The 20935-nt window shown below is 36.8% G+C and overlaps 1 protein-coding gene across 6 annotated transcripts; it reads left to right on the top strand.

The window, feature by feature from the left end:
• The first annotated feature begins 946 nt into the window (after positions 1-946).
• Positions 947-10705, top strand: LOC18448607 (LOB domain-containing protein 25). Of its 6 annotated transcripts, XM_088869301.1 has the most exons (5): positions 950-1656; positions 1774-1836; positions 5315-5500; positions 6944-7619; positions 10481-10705. In XM_088869301.1, the coding sequence occupies exon 4, from the start codon at positions 7001-7003 to the stop codon at positions 7613-7615; it is 615 nt and encodes a 204-aa protein (XP_088725427.1). In that variant the 5' UTR covers positions 950-1656; positions 1774-1836; positions 5315-5500; positions 6944-7000; the 3' UTR covers positions 7616-7619; positions 10481-10705. The 6 variants fall into 6 exon arrangements, 5 of the variants coding, with proteins under 5 accessions (XP_088725429.1, XP_088725427.1, XP_088725430.1 ...); XM_088869303.1 differs by lacking the exon at positions 5315-5500 and having other exon boundaries at positions 947-1656; XR_016057405.1 differs by lacking the exons at positions 5315-5500; positions 6944-7619; positions 10481-10705 and adding an exon at positions 3156-3414 and having other exon boundaries at positions 951-1656.
• Positions 10706-20935: the final 10230 nt, after the last annotated feature.

The raw sequence follows: 20935 nt of genomic DNA, 5'->3' as shown, positions 1-20935 counted from the left end.
TTGGGAACCAACCAGTTCTCCTATTGAACTGGCTGCATCTATCATAGAACCGATCCTACTTTATTTTTAAATATTTTTTCAAACTTTTTATTTTTTAATTGTTAAAAAAATTTATTCGCCAACTCACTGGACTGAATTGCCTATCCAAACTGCGGATCAGTCAGCCCATACTGGTTTTTCGAAGGGGCGATCTTGGTTACTCAACTACGTTTAACCTTGGTTGAAATTTTGTCATAGGGATTGTATACAATGAGACCATTTACCTTTGGTACAAGAGGTTACAATTACTTATAACCATTTGACGTGAAATCTGATAGCTTCCGTGTATTGCAATGTTTGAAAACGTTTCTTTTGATCGTTGAGCTTGGTGAGTGAAATAAATGCAGCCACCTAATTTCATTTTTAATGGTCAAGATTAATTGTGACCACCTTGTACTAAAGATAAATGGATTGTCAAAAAGACCATTTACCTGTTATACAAGAAGGTGACAACTATTCTCACTCATTATATATGAAATTGGATGCTGAATCACGAAGTTCGATAAGCTTTTTTAAAAAAATTATAATTTTTTATCTATTAAATGACACTCTTACAACGACCCATTTTGAAATTTAAGTGAATTGTGGAAACTTCAAATATATTTAATGGTCTCCTTGTATAGTTTTTCCTTGTCATAAATGACAGTTAAGCCCTAAAGGATAAGGTGGAAAATAGAAGTTTCAATGAAGGGTATATCGTTAAAAATGCGGTCACAGCCATCAAATGTCACACGTGCAAGTGGCTTGTCACCTGATTGGGATCGCTGACCTTGAGTCAAATACTTCCCCGATGAAAACGGACGGTCCAGATGACCTTAGGTGTGTGTGGAAGAATCTTAACAGTCCGATTAAATGTTATCGGAATTAAGAAATTCAGTATAAATAAAACCCGCCTTCCGCCCTTTTCTCCCGCTTCCTCATTCTCTTTTCATGCTTCTCACTCTCTCTCTCTAAAATCTCTCTCTCTATCTCCAAAGAACTCTGTAAGTCTTTTCCCTTCTCTCTCTATTGTCTTCTTTATCTGTTCCATCTAATTGCGAAGGTCACCTCACATTTTTCTCTCTTTTTCCCTCTCTAGAACTCACTCTCTTGAGTCTCTCCCTTCTCTCTCTATCCTCTCCTCTGCTCCTCAATTGCGAAGACCACCTCCCTATTTTCTATCATCTTCTCTCTCTAGATCTCATGAGCCTCTCCCTTCTCTCTCTATCCTATTATTTATCTGCTTCTCAATTTCGATTATCATACCACTGTTTTCTCTCTCTCCTCTCATTTGGAATATCAATTTGAGGAACGAGAAAGCAAAGATATGTAATTGAGGAACAAAAGGAGCCATTAGACCTTAAAAATGGAAGAAAGCTGAGAAAATTAAGAGAAAAAAATCAAGATTCAGAACAGATCGGGAGAATGTGCAGGGATTCGAAGAACCGAGATCGGCAAAGAGGCTCAAATCCTTAGAATTACCATCTTTTCTCAGAAAGAGTGCTCGGTAAAGGCGAAAGAGTCCTAGGATTTCTTTTTGAGAGGGCGGAATTAAAGAATTCCTGTTTTGAAAGTGAAAAAAAGGTGTACAGAAAGAAAGTTGCAGCTGAAGTGCGAGAAAAGGGCTGGATTTTTAAGGTAATATATGCATTGCCAAAATCTTTGGATATATTGATTTTCTCGGTAAATTTGCTGCGATGAAAGCCAAGAATTGTGCGATTTCTTCTAAGAATTCGAGAACTCGAGCTTTTGCAGAGTGAAAGGAGGTGTTGAGAGAGAAATTGCAGGTGAAGAGAGACAAGAGACCTGGATTTTCAGGTAATTTTTGCATTTTTTTTGTCGTTTCTTTTACTGTAAGATTCAATTTGACAGAATTTTCATGAAATTCAAAATACTGTTTCTTTCTCTGCAAGTAAGATAATTTATTATCTGAATTATTACTCTTCAACTTTTAACGATCGATTTCCTTTTTCTATTTCTTTTGACTTTCTAATACTATTTTTCAAATTAATTTCGAATTTCATAATCAATTTTTTGAAATTCGATGTAAATTTCTCGATAGAATAATTACTCTTAAAATGTATATAAATTTTTTTCCTTTTTTTTTAATATTTGACTAAGTAAGATATGGTTCGGTTTATTTATAAAAATTATTTCGATACTTAAATTTATTTTTTTTTCAAAAATTCTTTTAAGTTCAATATTTTATGTTCTAAAAAATAAGAAAAAAAGAAATTTTCAGATTGGAAGTGGCTTTCCAGGATGTAAGGGATCACGCTGACGTGGCATGAGCCTTCGGTTCCCACGTCCATTCGGATTTCAAGGGTATTTTTGGAATTATTGAGAACATGAGGGATATCGCGTTTTGGAAATAGGACTAAATTAGGGTGTAAAATTTTGATGCGATTCTAATTCAAAAGAACGGTGAATGATCAAATTTATTGGGATGGGACAGGACAGGTCATCAAGTTGGTTAGAGATTTAGTTCAATCAAAACAAGATAGATAGAATTATTCTATGTTTACAGGTTGCAACCTTAAAATGTAGAATTAAAGATGGAATTAAAAAATCCATCGGAAAAGTTCGTTTTAATGTTGAAAAACCTTCTAATTGATCATCCTGATGATATCGAGATATATGAACATGAAAAGAAAAAAAGATTTTGAGTCCTAAAAATAACATATCTTACAACACATTATGTTGGCATTCCATTTTCAATATTTTCATATGTTTGTAATTCTACTTGATTTTAATGATTTTTGAAGGTCAAAATTTTATAATTAGATATCAAAATAGATTTTCAAATAATCTTAAGAATTTTTTATGCCAAAATTATATGTTATGATAAAATTTGGTGGTACATCTTAATTCGATTGTTTAAGGTTGCAACTTTATAGAAACCACACCTATAGTTAGATGATATAGATGAGCAAAGAGTTTCTCAACTTTCTTTATTGTCGAACTGCTCAAAATGGGACGGTATAGCCAAAACTTTTAACTGACTTTCAACTAAATCAGGTTTTTGCTTAGAACTAGATCGAGCAGTTGTTTGGTCTTATGTCTATAACATCTATCCCGCGTTATTTTAAATGGAAATATTAACATAAAACCATCTAATTGTTCCATTATTCTCACAGGCAGCCCCTGTTTCGTATTGTCCAGAATCGGGGAATCGCCCTGTTTGTTCAAAGTTGGGCAGTGCAATATAGTAGTGATGCTACTGGAGTCGCTGTAGGGACACGGCGGACTCTTTAAGTTTTTTATTGTGAATAATTTTTGTTTTTCATGATACTTTTTGTGTCCTATTCTTCTTAATGGGAGAGCCGACGTCGGATTATGCAATCTGACTCGAATCGGTATTGATGGTCTGTGAATCTCCAGTAGATTCTTGTTTTCTGAACTTTTCTGAAAACTGATCGTGTGCTTTTAGATTCAAAACGCTTGTTTAGTAATTCTAATGGAATTTTCAGGATTATTAATTCACTCCATGAAAAAATAAACATGGACTTTGAAGAGGGGTAGCAAAAAGTTTATATAAGGTTGACACCTTTGTAGAATTAATATACACCTCAAAAGTGCATAAAAAAAAAAAGGTTTTTTTGTCATAAAAAATCATCTAATTGATCATCACGATATCAAGATGTATGAATATTGGTAAAAAAGAGACCTCAAGTCCCAAAAGCAATATATCTTGCAACATATTATTTGGACCGTCCATTTTCAATATTTTCATGTATTTATATCCCTGCTTGATTTCAATCATTTTTTTATCTTTAAAATTTTATAACTAGAGATAAAAATAGAATCGTGGGCCATCCTAAGAATTTAATCGCCAAAATTGCATCTTATGTTACAGTATAAAATTTGGAGGTGCCCCTGACTTTGATTGTTTAAGGTTTTGCAACCTTATACAAACCATACCATAGCAAAAATATTTCTCACAAATTCGGTTCGGTAGAAATGATAAAATTACTTGACAGCACCGGATAAATTCATTCCAAAAATCTAACCCCAGTTCTAATTGGTAAATAAATTTGAGTTTGGTATTTAAATTCCTTTTTCTTAATATTCTTACTATTCTAAATTTTTGAAATATCTGTATCTCTAAACTCAAAAATAATAATTTAAACCAAACAGTTAAAATATTATTTTTATTAAATTTAGATATCTTGAAGAACATTTTTCTCTCGATGCATAAGCCTAATTGTTTAAGCATTTTTTATGGAATATACAGAAGTAAAAAATAACCCTCTAGCCCTAAAGTTTGTCCCCCCACGAAACATAGAAAACGGAATTTGAGGGGTTTTCATAAGTTCCTCTTTGCTAAGGGCCCCTAGAGTTTGACCCATTGAAAAATTTTATAAGCAAACAGCGGTTAATATTTAACGATTATTCTTTAATTAATTATGCACACAAAATTGAGATAAATTAAATAGAAAAGGTTTGAACATGACTGCGACTTTAAAAGTTTGCTTCTGACGTCTCACCAGAAAGGATTGTTTTCACATTAGAAAAAGTTTATAGAAGGGTTGGGTCCTATTTAAACTTTATAATTAGTGATAGAAAATAAAATTTTAAGCTTTGAAAATAGCACATTTTATAATGCATTCTTTTGACGGTCAAGTTTTAAGATTTTTAAGTGTTCATAGATCTGATCGACCTACATTATTTTTAAAGTTTTAAACTTTTTAATTAGAGATAAATATAAATTATCAAACTGTCACAAATTTTTTTAATATTAAAATAACATATTTCGATGCTATTTGAAGGTACGCTTTATTTTGATCATTTAGAGCTTCAGCCTTATACAAACCCACCCTTTAGCGTATATTGAAAAGTCGCGTGTCACAAAAGTTGTTTAAGCAAAACCTCAGTATTGATAATCTTGACTTTAACAATTATAAATTTATAAAATATAGATTTCAAGTACTAAAAATAGTTTAATTTGGAATACATTATCTATAGCATCTATTTTGAAGTGCTCACAAAAATTTTAGATTTGTACAATTTGTAGAGTAAAAAATCCTTACCGTAGCCTCAAAACCTATCTCTACTTTTAGATGTGAATTTGAAGCTCTGAAATAATCGATGGAATATAAATGATTAAAATCTTAAAAACAGAAATGTGGAGATGACATGTTACAAAATACACTATTTTCAGGATTTAATTTTTTATTTTTATATATCCCCAAGTTGATATCTCTTATACCAACAGTAAATAATCTTGTTGTATACAACCTTATTTTTATTTAACAAAGCTACCTATTATAGAAACTTTTCTTTTTAATAATCACAGACAAAAGATTTCCAGGCCATTATTAGCATTTGCAGCATCAACATCAGATTCAGAACTGCATTTTCGGATTAGGTTTTGAAATGCCGCCTTACTTTTTATCACAAAGCCGCGGCCGTGGATTTACCTTGCCCGTTCCAGGAACACTCCCCTCCCCCTAAAATTAGTAGGGTTCCCCTGAAACCGCTGGTATTCTTCTTTCTCTCTCTCCAGTTTCTCCCTCTCTCTTGTTTTTCGGGGGAAGACAGATTTCTGCGTCCGTACGTGCTAAACGATGAGTTAGGCCAACCCAATTTTGTTGCGTTTCTTTTTAGCGTTTTCTCCTCCCTCCCACGGTTAGTTTCTGTCTCCATCTCTCTTCGAAGATTTTTGCTCTTTCTCTCTCTAAATTCAATGTTTGCTCCTCCCTTTAATGGTCGGTTTCTCTGCTCAAAACTTTTAAGACTCCACTCATAATTCCCTAAGATTGGTACATGTCCCTATAAAACCCGGTGTTCTCCAAGCCTTTTCATCTGCGAGCTCTCTCTCTCTCTCTCTCTTTCTCTCTCTAAAATCGACCTACGCGCCCCTACTCCTCTTAAAATAGGGGGGGTTCCTACAAAGCCGCCGAATTTCCAGTAGCATCCTTTCTGAAAACAGGTCGGATCTCTCTCTCTCACTCCCCTTCTTTCTCTCTCTTAAAATTAACGGATAGAAATGACCAGCCAATTCTCCAAAAGTAGAAGGCTGCAGCCCTATAAAACGGCTGCTCTTCCAGTGCAGCTCTCCTCTCGCTTATTCCTCTTGTTACAGTATTTCTTTCTCTCCCTGCAAAGCCACCATAGTTTTCCTTTCCTACTGCCGGTCATTTCTCTCTCTAGAAATCGGCTGGTGTTCCCGTAGTATCGTACTGTCTCTCTCACGGGCGTCTCCCTCCTTTTTCTCTCTCTTTGCGCTTAAACTGGTCTTCTCAGTGTCTCTCTCTCCTAGTAACGGGTTACGTCCTGTACCCATTAGGACTTCTCTCTCTCTCTCTAACCCAGTAAGTGTATTTCTCTCTACCGGTAGCGTCTTTTTCTCTCATCGTTATATAACCCGCACACATATGTGTGTGTGACATAGGGTGGTCTCCTGTTTAACCGCCTGCTTTCTAGTAGCTTCTCTCCACAAGCCCGTCCTCTACCACTCTCTCTACCAGTAACAACCCTCACGACATAGAGCGCACTCCTATATAACCGATTCTCCCATATCCTTCTCGCACTCTCTCTCTCTCTACACTACCAGTGGATCTCTCTTTAAACCCTCTCTAGTCCAGCACCATCTTCTCTAAAAGCCTTCTCTCTCTCTCCCCCATGGATCTCTCCTCTCTATTCTAGGACCATCTCCTCTACCAGTATTCTCTCTCTATTTCTCCAATTGAAACCCTCGAATCTTTGTAAGAGACATATCTCTAATATAAGAGAATAAGTGCACTCCCTTCTGGATTAAAAGGCCATATCCAGTAGCATCTCTCTCTACAAGTCTCTAATATTATAAGAGAACAAGCATTCTCTCTTACAGTTCTCTCTCTAAAAGCCTGTCTAGTTTTCTAAACTTGGATCTTCCCCACTAACCCCAAGGCTTAACTTGTTTATTGCGATGTTTGATATCCAGCACCACCATCACCAGCCGCAGCCCCAGCGCCGCCGCCGCGACGACACGGCCACCGCCATGATGGCCGCAGCGCCGTCCTCGTCCTCGTCCTCCTCCTCCGTCCCATGCAACTCGCCGTGCGCCGCGTGCAAGTTCCTGCGCCGCAAGTGCACCCCGGAGTGCGTCTTTGCTCCGTACTTTCCCCCGGACCAGCCCCAGAAGTTTGCCAATGTCCACAAGGTCTTCGGGGCCTCAAATGTCACAAAGCTCCTCAACGACTTGCACCCCGCCCAGCGGGAGGATGCTGTCAACTCCCTCGCGTATGAGGCTGAGGCGAGGCTCCGAGACCCTGTGTATGGCTGCGTCGGCGTGATATCGATGCTCCAGATACAGCTGAAGCAGCTGCAGGGGGATCTGGTGAGGGCGAGGGCCGAGCTCTCGAAGTATATCAACGCGGGGCTGGCGGCCGCAGTGGCACAGCAGCAGCACTTGCAGCAGCACGGATTGGTAGGGTTGAGGGGTGCGGTTTATGATGGGCATAATGGGGGGTATGAAGGGGGGATTGTAGCGGTGGGGTTGGGTGGTGGTGGTGGGGGTTTGGGGCCATTGAATCAGTTTGGAGGAGGGGTGGGGAGGGGGGAGGAGAGGGGGGGCGGAGATGGTGTAGGGACTGGGTTCGGCGGCGGATCCTAGTGAGGTATGTGCTTCTCTCTCTCTCTCTCTCTCTCTAACACTATCTCTACATCCTCAATTCTATCCCCCAAAATCTATGTCTATGGCTTTATGGCTTCAATCTAGTTTTGCTCTCGGTCTTGCACTCATACTATTTGGTGCTCTTTCACCTTTGGAAAATGGAACCATCTTTCTCTCTCGCTCTTTGGGTTCTGGCTTCTTCTATCTCTTTAGACTGTCGCTCTCCCTCTAAACATCTTACCCTATAATTTTGTCTTGGGTCGTTCTGTGACTCTCTCTCTCTCTCACACACAACACACCCTTCCTATGATCTTTTGTTTTTCCCTTGTTGTTCTATGGGACTCTCTCTCACTCTCAACTTTCTATATTTGGACATTTCTTCTCTGTATGTGAGCATAGTTGCACTTCATCCCATTTTTTCAGAGGAGTTCAAAATTCTCGCCGTTTACGAATTTATTAGCACTTCTCCCCCCCCTTAGCACTCTTTCTACCTGCTCTCTTTCGGTCTCTTTCAATCTCACTCAAGTCCGCCGATTTGGGTCTCTCTCTCTCATATTCCCATCTTTCGGGCTATCTCACACAAGTCTGTCGATTTGGGTCGCTCTCTTTCTCTCTCCCTACGCTATATCTGTCTCTTCAGGTCTCTCTCCTATTACACAACTCCTACCCCGCATGTCATTTACCTGTAATTCTCTCTCTATATATCTCTCTCTCTCTACCACTTCTAAACCTACCTTTCTCTCTCGCTCTCACTCTCTCTCTCTCTTACTCTCTCTCACTGCACAAATTCATTCGCATTTTCACCAACCGCCTTCGATCTCAACTCATTTGCGATATTCTCTCTCTATGATTGTAGCTCAATTATCTGATATTTCCTTTCCTCTTTTCACTTTGATTTCATCGTAAAAAAATCACAAGAGAGATTGAAAAGGGATCCTCTCCTTTTTGTCTTGAGTACCAATCAAGAACTCCGCCAAGTCAGAATGTGGGTTTTTTTTTCTTTTTTTATTTCCGAAAAAAAGAAGAGAAAAAGAATGTGGGTTTTCCCAATGGGTGTTATTTTAAAGTAAAATATTTTTAAATGACATTAAAATAAGAAGATACACTTATTTCAGATAAAACGGCAAAGAATTAAAAAATAAATAAATCGCATTGCCTTCAGCTTATTTATTAATATTTTCCTGTTACAAAATCAGTTCCTGGTTGCTATTGCAGCTAATATTTAAAAAAATTAAGATTAGTTTATATTGATCATGGCGTGGATTTATAGAGTGAGATTAAGATGAGATTTACTAAATTATAAATAATTCAAGTTCCTGGAATATAATATCTAAACCAGAGTAGAAAGCCGGCAAGATCCTAGAGAAGACTTTTAATTTTTGTATTGCAAAAATATATGCTGAAGTCTTCGAGGTATTTTATCTAAAAAATATTCCAGTTTGATGGAAACTCTCAGTTACAGAGGATCAATGCTGTTATTTAATAAAAAAATATATTTCTTGACTCTCTCTCTCTACCTTAAGGCCTTCAATTTTTCCACTTTGTTGCCTATTTTCATCCATTTCATGCCAGTTAGGGGGCTCATATCAATCGGCCCCAAAACCCCAATCCTGTCTCTCTCTTTAAACCCTAAAGCCTTCATTTTTTCCATTTCATAGATTTTTCCCTTCAATTCATATTAGAGAAGGGCTCATTTCAACCCCCAAAAGCCGAATATTTCTTTCTCTCTCTCAATTGTGAAATTGTCAAAGAGGTTCCAGCCTTGATTTCTTGCCTCCTTTTGTCGACTGATCTCTGTTCCCTTACATTTTTGGATTTACTGCTTTTCTTGGATTATTTCCTTTTTTTATTTCTTTGGACAAATTTAAACTCACTTTTTCGTGGAAACTGCATTTTTTTGAAATTTTCTTTTCAAAAAGCTAATCATTTCGTGTGTATTTGAATAATTAAGAAATTTATGACACCAGATCTGATAGATCGTATCCGAAATTATTTGTTCTTTCTTTTGCTATGCTTCTTGATAATTTGGAGCCGTAAATTTAGCAACAATTCAAAATTGATTTTCTTTCTTTCTTTCTCTCTATTTTTTCTTTCAAAATCTCAGTTAACATATCTGTGTTACAGTCGGTACCGTAGGAGATAAAACTCAAGGGCTCTTTTTCCTCTATCGCTCACTCTCTCCATTCTTGTGGGGTCACTTCTGTATCTTTCTGTTTTATCTTCACTACCCAACAGCAAGTGACAATCAATGTTTCTTTCTACTTCTTGAAATATTTACCATATTACATTCTTAATCTTTCTGTTTTGTTTCTTTCTAGTTTCTACCGACTATTTATTGTATTTCTTTACTGTATTGTAGATTTCACACCTCTCTCTCTCTCTCTCTCTCTCTCTCTCTCTCTCTCTCTCTCCATTCTTGTTGGGTGGCTTCTGGTTTCTGTATCTTTCTGTTTTTTATGCTCAGTACATAATAGCAACTAAATGTCAAGTTCTCTCTCTCTCTCTCTCTCTCTCTCTCTCTCTCTCTCTATTCTTGTTGGGTGGCTTCTGTATGTCTGTTTTTTATGCTCAGTGCACAATAGCAACCAAAAATCAAGTTTCTTTCTATTTACTGCATTCCTTGACTATATCATAACGTTCCTTATTATATGTTACAGATTTCACCTCTCTTCCCCCTCCCCCTAATCCTATACTTACTGTATTCCTTTACTATATCATAGAGTTCTTTACTATGCTATGGATTTCACCTCTCTCTCTCTTCCTCTCTCTAGGTCTTTATCTCTCTGCAATCATTGGCTCTTATCACCTTTTCTGCATCCTGCATTTTTAGCAAACTTTGAATTAATGTTTTTATTGGGGTTGCAGGTTCCTCTGGTTGAACATATATCTGGCCTACAACTACAAGTGACTTCCTCCCCACTTTCTTTATTATCCCTCTTTTCTCTTTTAAGAGTTATTGTTATTAGCTTTAGCTTTTGTTTTCTCTTGTCATCCTTTTCATTTAGTGGAACGACATTGTTTCCCATTTGTTTTCTTTCAAGTGCTGCAGTTGTGGATGTGGTAGCAATTAATTCATCGGAATTTCATATCGGTGTATCTCTCTTTGTTGCATCTAATTTTCCTGCAATTTATTAGCTCAATTATGCATGCACCAAGTGTCTCTAATACTTGTGCATGTGCATGCACCATGTGTCTCTAATACTTGTGCATGTGCATGCACCATGTGTCTCTAATACTTGTGCATGTGCATGCACCATGTTTTTTTTGCCATCTGATATGCTAATGTATCCATACCCATGGATGTATAATTAAACACACACCCCCACACACACCACATACAAACAATCCCACCCCCACAAACACACCACTCACACGCACAATTGTCAAAAGCTTACCCAATCTTATTGGAAAACTATACACACCTTTCTAGTTTCATTCCCCCACAACAAAAATAGGGGTGAAACACTTGATTTAATCAGCTGCAGTTTTAGGTCTCCGGGTCTTTTATTTATGATCCATGGTCATTGAGGACGAGATGATTGATTTGCAAATATTTTGGTGAAAGAACTGCATTTTCTTACCCATCAACAATTTACTTAATCTCAACTAAGCCAGCTCATGATCAATATGTATTTTGCAACGTTATATTATAATAGCAAGGTGCACCTCAAAAGTCCAATAAAAAACAGCCTTTCGTAAGTTGGAGAACCTTCCAAATGATCATATTGTCCTCGAAATATATCCGTATACAATGAAATTCAAAGTCCTAAAAATAATGCATCTCATAATAAGTTATATTTACAAGACTTTCAAATGTTTATAAATCTGCTTGATTTTTGGAAATTTAAATTTCATACTTAAAACTGGACATGGATTTTCAAGATAATGTCTGGCTTTTTGGACTTCAGAATCGCAGTTTTTTTTTAAATTTAGAAGTAGGCACTTTGTACAAACCTCACCTAATATTAAAGGAAAAATATACAAATATATCATTTACTTCAAATACAAAGATGTGACAATTACTCGTCCATTAAATGTCAAATCGCATGGTTATTAGTATGTCATTGATTAGATTCAAAGCTCAAAAACATATTTGTCACATATTTATGAAATCTTTCAGTTACGCCCAAGCCATCTAATTTGATAACAATTCCAACCTCATTGCAATATTAAATAGTTGAAACCTCGTGTGCATTTTTCATATATTTCCCATGTGCGCATGTATGCATGTTGAACTTGCATGTAGGTTATATATGACGATGTTTCTTACATCAAGTGCATGGGTCACGTGCACCGGTGCACGTGTGCAGTTTGTGTGAGAGGGGCACATGGTCTATGACACGAGGAGCTACGTACTCTCGCTAGTGTACAGTAATTTATATGTGCACACTGTTTTCACTTGCACGAATGCCAGCTGTTTTTTTCATCTCCAAAATGTGCGCGTTAGAGAGAGAGAGAGAGGGAGAGAGATTTGGAGAACTCCTTTGCCGTCACCAAAATGAGCTGTTAGAGATAGAGAGAGGAGCTGAAATTTTGCCTTGTGTAGAGAGAGACAAGCTGTATGCATGTGCTAATGAGATTAGAGAGAGATACTCTCATTTGATGGAGATGCATGTGCTAATGAGATTAGAGAGAGATACTCTCATTAGATGGAGATGAGAGAGAGAAACTCTCAAATTTGTATATATTTATGAGATGAGAGGGTGACATGGTGGAGAGAGAGAGTATAAGTTAAGCAGTTGAGGCTAGAGAGAGAATGTTGTCTGTATTGGTGCAATGAGATAAAGATCTCTAGGGAGAGAGAGGAGCTTATGTTAAGCATTTGAGGCTAGAGAGAGAAAGTTGTATGTATTGATGCAATGAGATAAAGATAGGTAGAGAGAGAGATTGGTTTCTCACTCCGGATAAGCCATATGTACGATGGCCGAGAAGTCTTTCTACTATTTGCCAAAGAAAACATGAATCGATTGACAAATGATGGAAAATCTTGCGTGATTTGCGCTGGTTATGAGCATTTAGCACTATTTTGCACATTATACTCAAATTAATCTGAGAAATTACTATTATCATAGGATAGTCCTATAATAGCGAATGTCTGCCTTGCCCTAATCTCTCCGTCTTCTCGTCTTCTTCCTTTGGCGTACTCACTTTTTCTCTCTCTAGCTACAGTAATCGTTTCACTAGATTCTACAAAGATTGGTCTTTCTCTCTAGTTTGTAATAAGCAGTGTTGTGAAAACCACTGGATTGCAATTTGCTGATCTGGATCGGATTCCAGGGGCGGGCGATTAGGGTCTTCCCTATCCTTTCCAATATTGTTATAGCAATGTGTTTAAAGACCACTCAATTGTAATTTATGGATAAGGGATCGGATTCCAGGGGTGGGCGATTAGGGTCTTCCCTATCCTTCCCAAATTTGTTATAGCAATGTGTTTAAAGACCACTCAATTGTAATTTATGGACAAGGGATCGGATTCGGTGGGTGGCGATTTGGATCTCCCCCTTGAACTGCCGAAATAACCTTATTAGTAATTTTTTATAGTAGGGTTATGCCCTAATGTTTGGGGCGGTGCCCAGTTAATCCGATATTAGTATAATCAAAACGCCTTTCATGGTGCTCTTCAAAGCAGTCCGAAACTGGCATCCTCAGGAAATACTAACTTTGTAAAGCATTAAGAGGTGGTACGAGCAAGCCATTTGCTGACCGCCTTCTCTAGTGCTTTTCATTATCTTATTTGTTTGTTAAGAGATAAGGCGTTCCGAGGATGCCAACCTCAAACTGCCTTCTGGATTGGACACCGACCTTCACATTAGAGCATCATGCTATTAGTGAAAAAATTAAAATAATAAATAAAGACGCCATCCTCAGTTCGAAGACAATTTTGTAAAAAAAATTAAAATATACAGGTTGACCGACCTTCTGCATAATTTTCCCCCATAATTAGCCTATTTCGTTTTTTTTTTTTTTTTTTTGTATCCATGTAAAAATTAATTTTTTAAAAAAAACTAAAGAGCTTCCCCTTTCTGTGTTGAAAATGGGTCTACTCGTATTAGTTATAAAAAATAACAATAGCCCCTTTTTAATTTTATATTTTTTTTTTAACGTTAACACAAATACAATAGCATCTCTCTCTCTACTTATATAGAGTTATAAGAAAGAACGATAGCCCCTCTCTCAATCTCTAGTACAAATCAGATTCAGAGTTAGGCTTCTCTCTATATCTCTTTGATTCTCTCTCTAAATGTCCCTAGCACGCCATGGTTATTTTTGGGTAGGTCCTGTCAAGGCTTGCAGCCCCAACTTGTGACCAGAAGCCCTGAAAAAATGAATCTAGTCCTTAACCTAATTCTCCAATGGCTTTAGTTCTGAGCCTCACCCAACCATCATCATTTTCCTAAACTGCCCAAACCCAAATAAATAATACTTCATTAAATACCATCCCACCAAAGTTTCCTAATCCCCAAAATACCCACAAAAAATTAAACACTTTTCAATAGTTTTTTAATTTAAATAAGAAATAAATGTAAAAATAATAATAAATAGCCTACTGTACTTAATCATCACGTAAAGCCGTTGCAACATCCTCTCATGTGTTGTTACTTGGCTACCAATGCACAGACTCCAAAGAAGTGGAGTTTTAGTAATTGCCCCTCTTGAAAAACAAATACCAAATATACCCTTGTGTTTTAGAATATTGATTAAACTCCCATGATTTAAGAATTTGGTAATAACTATCTCGTCTTAAAAAAAAAAAAAACATGACTTGGGATATGGAACATTTGTGATAAAAAGAAAAAGAAAAAGATTTCGTGTGATTTGGGAATTTTCTAAATCCCTAGTGGAGGTATTCGCAATCCAAAACTCCATACTCACTAACATTGATGTTTCAAAGTATATGATTTTTATCACTAGGAAAAGATTGGGCCGTGGTAGTACCTTATACTTAGTTACCACGTTGTGGTTTTCAATTTTTTTGACATTGTCAATAATTTTATTTTTAATTTATTTGAAAAACCAGATAGAATATGTCATCTTCACCATCGAATTATCGAAAAAAAATAGTCCTACAAAAAACGATTGAATACATTGAAATGAGCAAAAATTTAGCAAAATTATTAAATACTTGATGGGCTAATCTTGGACTCGGTAAAAAAAACCCTAATACCATTGTAATAGAATATATTTACTCTTAATTTATGAAATTCCTAAATTATGTGCCTCATTTCTTTGTTACCCGTGGAATTTGGTTTTTAAAAATGAATTATGGACCTCAAAATAAGGATGGTCTTGTTATTTTTAGAATGTTTTAGGATTCTATTGTAATTTTTTCTAAATACTCAATTTAAGGCAAATTTACATTAATTTCTCAACTTTTTGTGGAAATAGTGGCATAATTGTACTTTCACAAAGTAATAAATAGAGGGCATTAAAATTTAGTGATGTTTCCATTCAAACGTAGTCAAATAGGTATCACAATCATGGCGTACTTGCGTAATGATGACACCACCCTTAAATGCATGCATGTGATGCCGTGTTGTACACAGAACCATGCGCGATATATGTTTGAATAGTGCAAGTGTGATCTTCACCTATTATTTTTAGGGCCGGAAACGAGTCGGGTCGAGTGGTCGGGTCCTGAAATTGTATGGTAGTTTGCTAGTGGGGTTGTGACTTTGTTAGGTTTAGGTCCCAATGGCTTGGATTTGAGTTGTTGAGTTTGCGAGTCGAATTTGACTGGTTGGTTTGTAACTTAGACTCAGACTTGAGTTAAGATAGACTTGTTTGCGTTCAGAGAAACTGGGCACCAATTCATACTTGAATCCAATAGGGTCAAGAGTTGTGGGATGAAGATCGACTGGATGGGTCTAGTTTTTTGGGCTTAGATTTAGACCCAGGTTGTCGGGTCAAATTGGACACATTGAATGTATATCAACCTCTCATTGATTGTTTATTTAATTTCAAGAGGCCCATAAAAAAATTTCATTTAATTTCAAGATGCCCATAAAAAACAAATCATTATGAGTTGGAAAATTATCAAAATTAGAAGATATTAAATGATAAATTTTTAAAGTATATTTTGATAAATTTTTAAAATAAATTAAAAATCATAATAGAAGTCATTTTCCATCAAAATATGAGCTAACAATAGGTTAGGTCAACCTTGGCCCAAGCCTTGCTCGAGTCCTATAGGGAACAGGGCCCTTAGCCCAGCTTGGTCCTAGTCCAATTCAAGTCTATTAGACTCAAATAAATAATATAAAACAATTTCAAGAATAAAACTAGCAATATCGGAGACAAAACCCAACTCGACCAGGAGTCCAATTCTGTGTTTCGGGCCCTAGTTTTTAAAAGTAGAATCAAATATTTTATGGTTGAGGTCCTAGTTTTTTAGGGTATAGTCGCTTGACCTAGTGCCATCCTTGCCATACTTGATGGCGTGCTCTTTCTCCACATCCTTTAAATTTTGCTCAAAGCCCGAAACTCAAAGGGCATCACGAATTCTTGTTAGGAACACAAGTCTTTTCAATGAAAAGGAAGTGAGAGAATCAAGAGAGAGGGAGAGAATAAGGAGTGACAAGTCCCTTGAGAAGTCTAAGAAGAGAGAATGAGAGGCGGAAGAATGAGATGAGTGAGATGTTCATGAAGAGAGGGGGTGCGGTCATACCTCCATTAATGCACAAGGGTCCATCCGATCTCTAAAGTTAAACATGCTTGAATAAAAAATAATATTAAAAAAAAGAAAAAAGAAAAATAGAGTATAAGAGACAGAGAAAATAAGTTGAGTGTGAAGTTTAAAACTAGATCGGGGAGTAGTGATTAAAAAAATGGCGAAGCAAATGGGAACCGGCCGAGGAGCAGTGATTAAAAGAATGGTGAAGCAAATGGGAACCGGCCGGTTTGGATAATGAATAAGTGGGGCTAGATAATTTTTGTCGAAAAAACATTAGAATCGATCAATCCTCAACTTTTATTTTTAATTTATGTTTTGTTTTTTAATTTTTTATATTTTTTATTAACCGATTCACTCAGTTGAATACAGATCCAAATTACCAATTTATCAAAAAATAATTTTGAAGATGGACAATCTAAACCACCAATTCCATTTTTTTTTTAACCTTGCTATAGAGAGAGGGAGTTGGGAGTCAATTTTGGTTACTACCACTAGTAACAAGTTTATCAAGATTCAAGAATAAGGAGAGAAAAGAAGGTGAGAGAACATGAGAAGAGGTGAGAGAAAGTCCTAGAGAGAGAAAGTTTAGGGCATGATAAGAAGGGGACGGTTTCATGGGTTGGAGGATATCCCGACAGTTGCACGCGCTTCGGAGTGTGCATTAAATTCACCACTGACCCTACAAACAGAATAAGAATATTTATGGCCTGAGAATTCAATGTTTGACATTTAATGGACAGTGCCAACCCACACTTATTTTTTAGAGAGAGAAAGTGGAGACAGAGAAAATGGGTATAGAGAGAGAGGTGGTAAGTGACCCCTCAAACAGAATAAGAATATTTATAGGCTGAAAATTCAGTGTTTGACATTTAATGCATAGTGCCAAGAGACATGCTTTTAGAGAGAGAAAGTGTAAGGGTAGAGAGAGAAAGTGGGGGATTGAGGAACCCTCATTTGACTATACCTTCTTGGAGTTTGGCATGCACACTTCCCAAAATCCAATATCATGCCCCACCTTAAATACATGCCTTTTGTCCCCTTCACACCACCTACTTTTTAGCAGTTTGACCCACTTGGCTCGCTCTCTCTCTCTAACCTGGCCTGTTTCTTGTTCTCTCTCTGTTTATCCTTTTGTCTCTCTCTCTAAATTGGCCTCTTCATGTTCTCTCTCATGCCCTCTTGAGGTCTCTCCAGTCTCTTCTCTTTTCACTTTTAACCATGCCCTTTCAGATGTCTCTTTCTCTCTCCGTGACCTATTAAGTCTCTCTCCTCTCAATGGTTCTTTAATGGCATCTCTCTACCCCTCTCCCTAATCCCCCCCTCTCTCTCTCTACATATTCATCTGCAAATTTGCCTTTCCTGAATAATTTGAAGAGTTCTATACCACCCTCTGTCTTCCCTCATCTTTCTCTCTCTAGGATAGTAGAAATGACCAGACTTTGAAAGTTGCCGGTTGACCTAGTTTAGAAGTTGACCTAGTTTGGGACTCCCAAACTGGGCTTGCAGCTATGTTATGTTAGGATTTGGTCATAGCTCATAGCCCTCTTTTTTTAGCCTGTGTTAAGATTTGGCCCAACAATTTTCAAAACAAAGCCTTTTTACTTACTAGTTAAGCAGAGGTACTTTCTCTCTCTAGGGGTGGAGAATAACACTTTCGCTAATTTCTTATTCTTTGGCCTAAAAAGAGAACCATCAAATGATCAACCAACAAAAATTTTACATCCATCGCTCTCTTTTTTTTTATTAGGGGCGGCAATGGGTTGGGTCCAACTGAATTCAGACTTAAATAGTATTCGGATGTGGATCCTATATTTGGACTCGAGGTTGTTCTACCTGTGTGTTTGGGTATAGTAAGATCTATTGCCACCCTATGACTATAAATGCCCTTTTGTTTGATAACATATACTTACAGTATTGCATAACACTAATGAATAGCCACATATACCTATATTCTCTATTGTTTTATGCAATAATTGAAAATTCATAAGAAATAAATGTATTGGCAACATTTGTTAATACCGCATATACCTATATTAGTTGGGTCGCGTTCGGCTGGCCACCCGGACCCGGACTTGAATAGTATTTGAGTCTAGGTTTTGGACTCGAACTCGACCTTTCGAGTTTAAAATTTAGATACATACCTAAACCCGAGATCGGGTCTACCTGTCGGCTCCTGAGTCTCGATCACCTTTACTTTTTATATATCAGATGAAGTTTTTATAGGGCCTAGGATTTACGAAAACAAGATATAATCTCACCTCAAATCCTTGTAAATCTCCGTGTCTATATCAATTTTCAATCCCGATAATAAATTTTGAAAGACAAAAAATGCGATAGCTCTGGTGGATTTATGAACAATTAATTTAAAGATAAAATGGTGTAGATAATTCGTTATAATATATATGATTTTTAGAGCTTAAAACCTTAATTTGTCTTTACAACTAATATGATGGATGTAATAAAAGGTTTGTAATTTTTTATGACTTATGAGGCATTAATTATTTTGATAAGGGTGCAGCCTTATCAAACTTTTTTTTTTTTGTATAAATCTTTGAGGGGTTCTTCTCTCTCTCATCATTTTGTCGAGAAACTAGGCTTTCGTGCACGCCTTTCAAATGTAGTTTGGAGTGGGGACACGGGTTTCAAAAATTTTGGGGTTAAGGATTTAAAATTTAGCCCCTTAGGGTGGGAGGTCCACAACATTTACACTCTCTCTCTCTCTACATTTAAAATTTAGCCCCTTGGCTTGGAGGTTCTTATAATTACAGTCTCTCTCTAAGTTCTTTGGAATTACCATCTCTCTCCCCCCTTTATTGTCTAAAACCGGGCTTTAGGCTCTTAAAATGTGATAAGATTTGCTTCACATTAGGATGGGAGATCCACAAAGTTACCATCCCTCTCTCTCTCTCTCTCTACATGATACAACTGGTGTTTCTTAGCTCTTGGTTGATTATGCTACCAAGTGTTTCAAAAAATACTAAGCTAGATTGGGAAATGTTGGGAATTGTAGATCCAAATCAAATCTAGTTGGTAGATAAACCAAGTCTCTCCTTTTTAAATGGTGTATATTGTTCTTTTAAAGAAAAAATTTTTTTTGAAGGAAATTTACATACGGACCGGATTATTGATCCATTATAACAAAATGGCTTAAAAATGACCTGTTATTATCAAGAAAGATGGAGTCCACATTTTTTTTTTTCATAAGTTTGCTCCCTGTCAACTTTTTAATCCATCTTTTTCTCCACGGAGGTCCCTTGGACGGCTTTGGGTGTGTTTCTTTTTTCTTTTTACAGTTTTTTTTATAAACTAAGCGGCCTGCTGTTTCTAACATCAGACCGCAAATCGTTCAATTTTTACCTTCAGTCTAATGTTAGAAATATCAAAATGCCAATTTTTTCATAAATTAAACGATCCGATATTTCTAATATCGGACCGTAAACTGTTCAATTTTTACCTTCTGTCTGATGTTAGAAATATCAAACTACCAATTTTTTCATAAATTAAATGATCCAATGTTTCCAACATCGGACCGCAAACTGTTGAATTTTTTTCCAAAAAAGGGAAGAATAACATGCGCAATGGACATTGGATTTGATGAATGGGGAGGTCACCATAAACGGGGAGGAGGAGGCTGAGGAATGGAAACGACGTTGCATTTACAAAGTCCCAGGCTTCCTAACAGAACTCCGCAAAGAAGCATTCATTACCAGGGTTATATTATTGGGCCCCTTCCACCATGGCAGCCCGCACCTCTAACCCATGGAGCAACACAAGTGTCGTGCGGTCCTCCGCTTCTTCCACCGCTCGGTACACCCTCTCCAAGTCTATCTGAGCGCGCTCGAAGCCAAGGAGCCGGCGATCCGGGCCTGTTATGAGTGGCCCAACCACCTGGCCCCACCCATCAATCCCGAGTTCCTTGACATGATACTGCTTGACGGCTGTTTCCTATTTGAATACTCGGGGGAACTTCCGCGCCAAAAGGAATGATGGGTTAAAAAGTGGTTCGATGTTTACAATATCGGACTGAAACAAACTTGTAAAAAAAAAGAAAGAGGAATTTTGTCCTTTTTTATAATAACCGCTCATTTTGGGTCATTTTGTTATAAGGCATCAATAATCCGGTCTGTACATAAATTTCTCTCTTTTAAATTATCTTTTACCACTATTTTTTAAAATTTGTGGTTTGTATAAGGTCGAGGCCCTAAACAATCAAACTAAGGCACAATTTCAAATAGTATCGAAAGATGTATTTTCAATACCAAAGACCTTTATGATGGTTTGAAATTTTATTTTCATCTCTAATTATAAAATTTAAAGCTTTGAAAATAGTGTATATATGAACACTTGAAAATCATGAATATTGACAGTCTAGATAATGCATTATAAGGTGGATGCATTGTTTTTAAGACTTGAAATCCTTTTTTTTTGTTTAATGTATTTCAAGGTTGAGATTATTGAATTTGAGGGTTTTTAGGCATCAAAGCAACTTCTTCTCAGTGTGCTTTAGATTGGTTGTTTAAAGCCTCAACCTTATATAAATGTTTTCCTTTTTAAAATTATCTTTTACCAATTTTTTCACTTGCGCAGCCAATCCATCCAGACTATCTGGGATTTACAATACTATTACTATCTAATCTATTCTCAGCTAC

The sequence above is a fragment of the Amborella trichopoda genome, chromosome 6 (assembly GCF_054954075.1).
Source record: "Amborella trichopoda isolate Santa Cruz 75 chromosome 6, AtrichopodaSantaCruz75HAP2 v2.0, whole genome shotgun sequence".
NCBI lineage: Eukaryota > Viridiplantae > Streptophyta > Magnoliopsida > Amborellales > Amborellaceae > Amborella > Amborella trichopoda.
This window is presented reverse-complemented; position numbering and strand designations above follow the sequence as displayed.

What these genes read in the sequence shown, in the direction of transcription:
- LOC18448607 (XM_088869300.1), top strand. Translation starts at nt 6,929, where the DNA reads ATGTTTGATATCCAGCACCACCATCACCAGCCGCAGCCCCAGCGCCGC.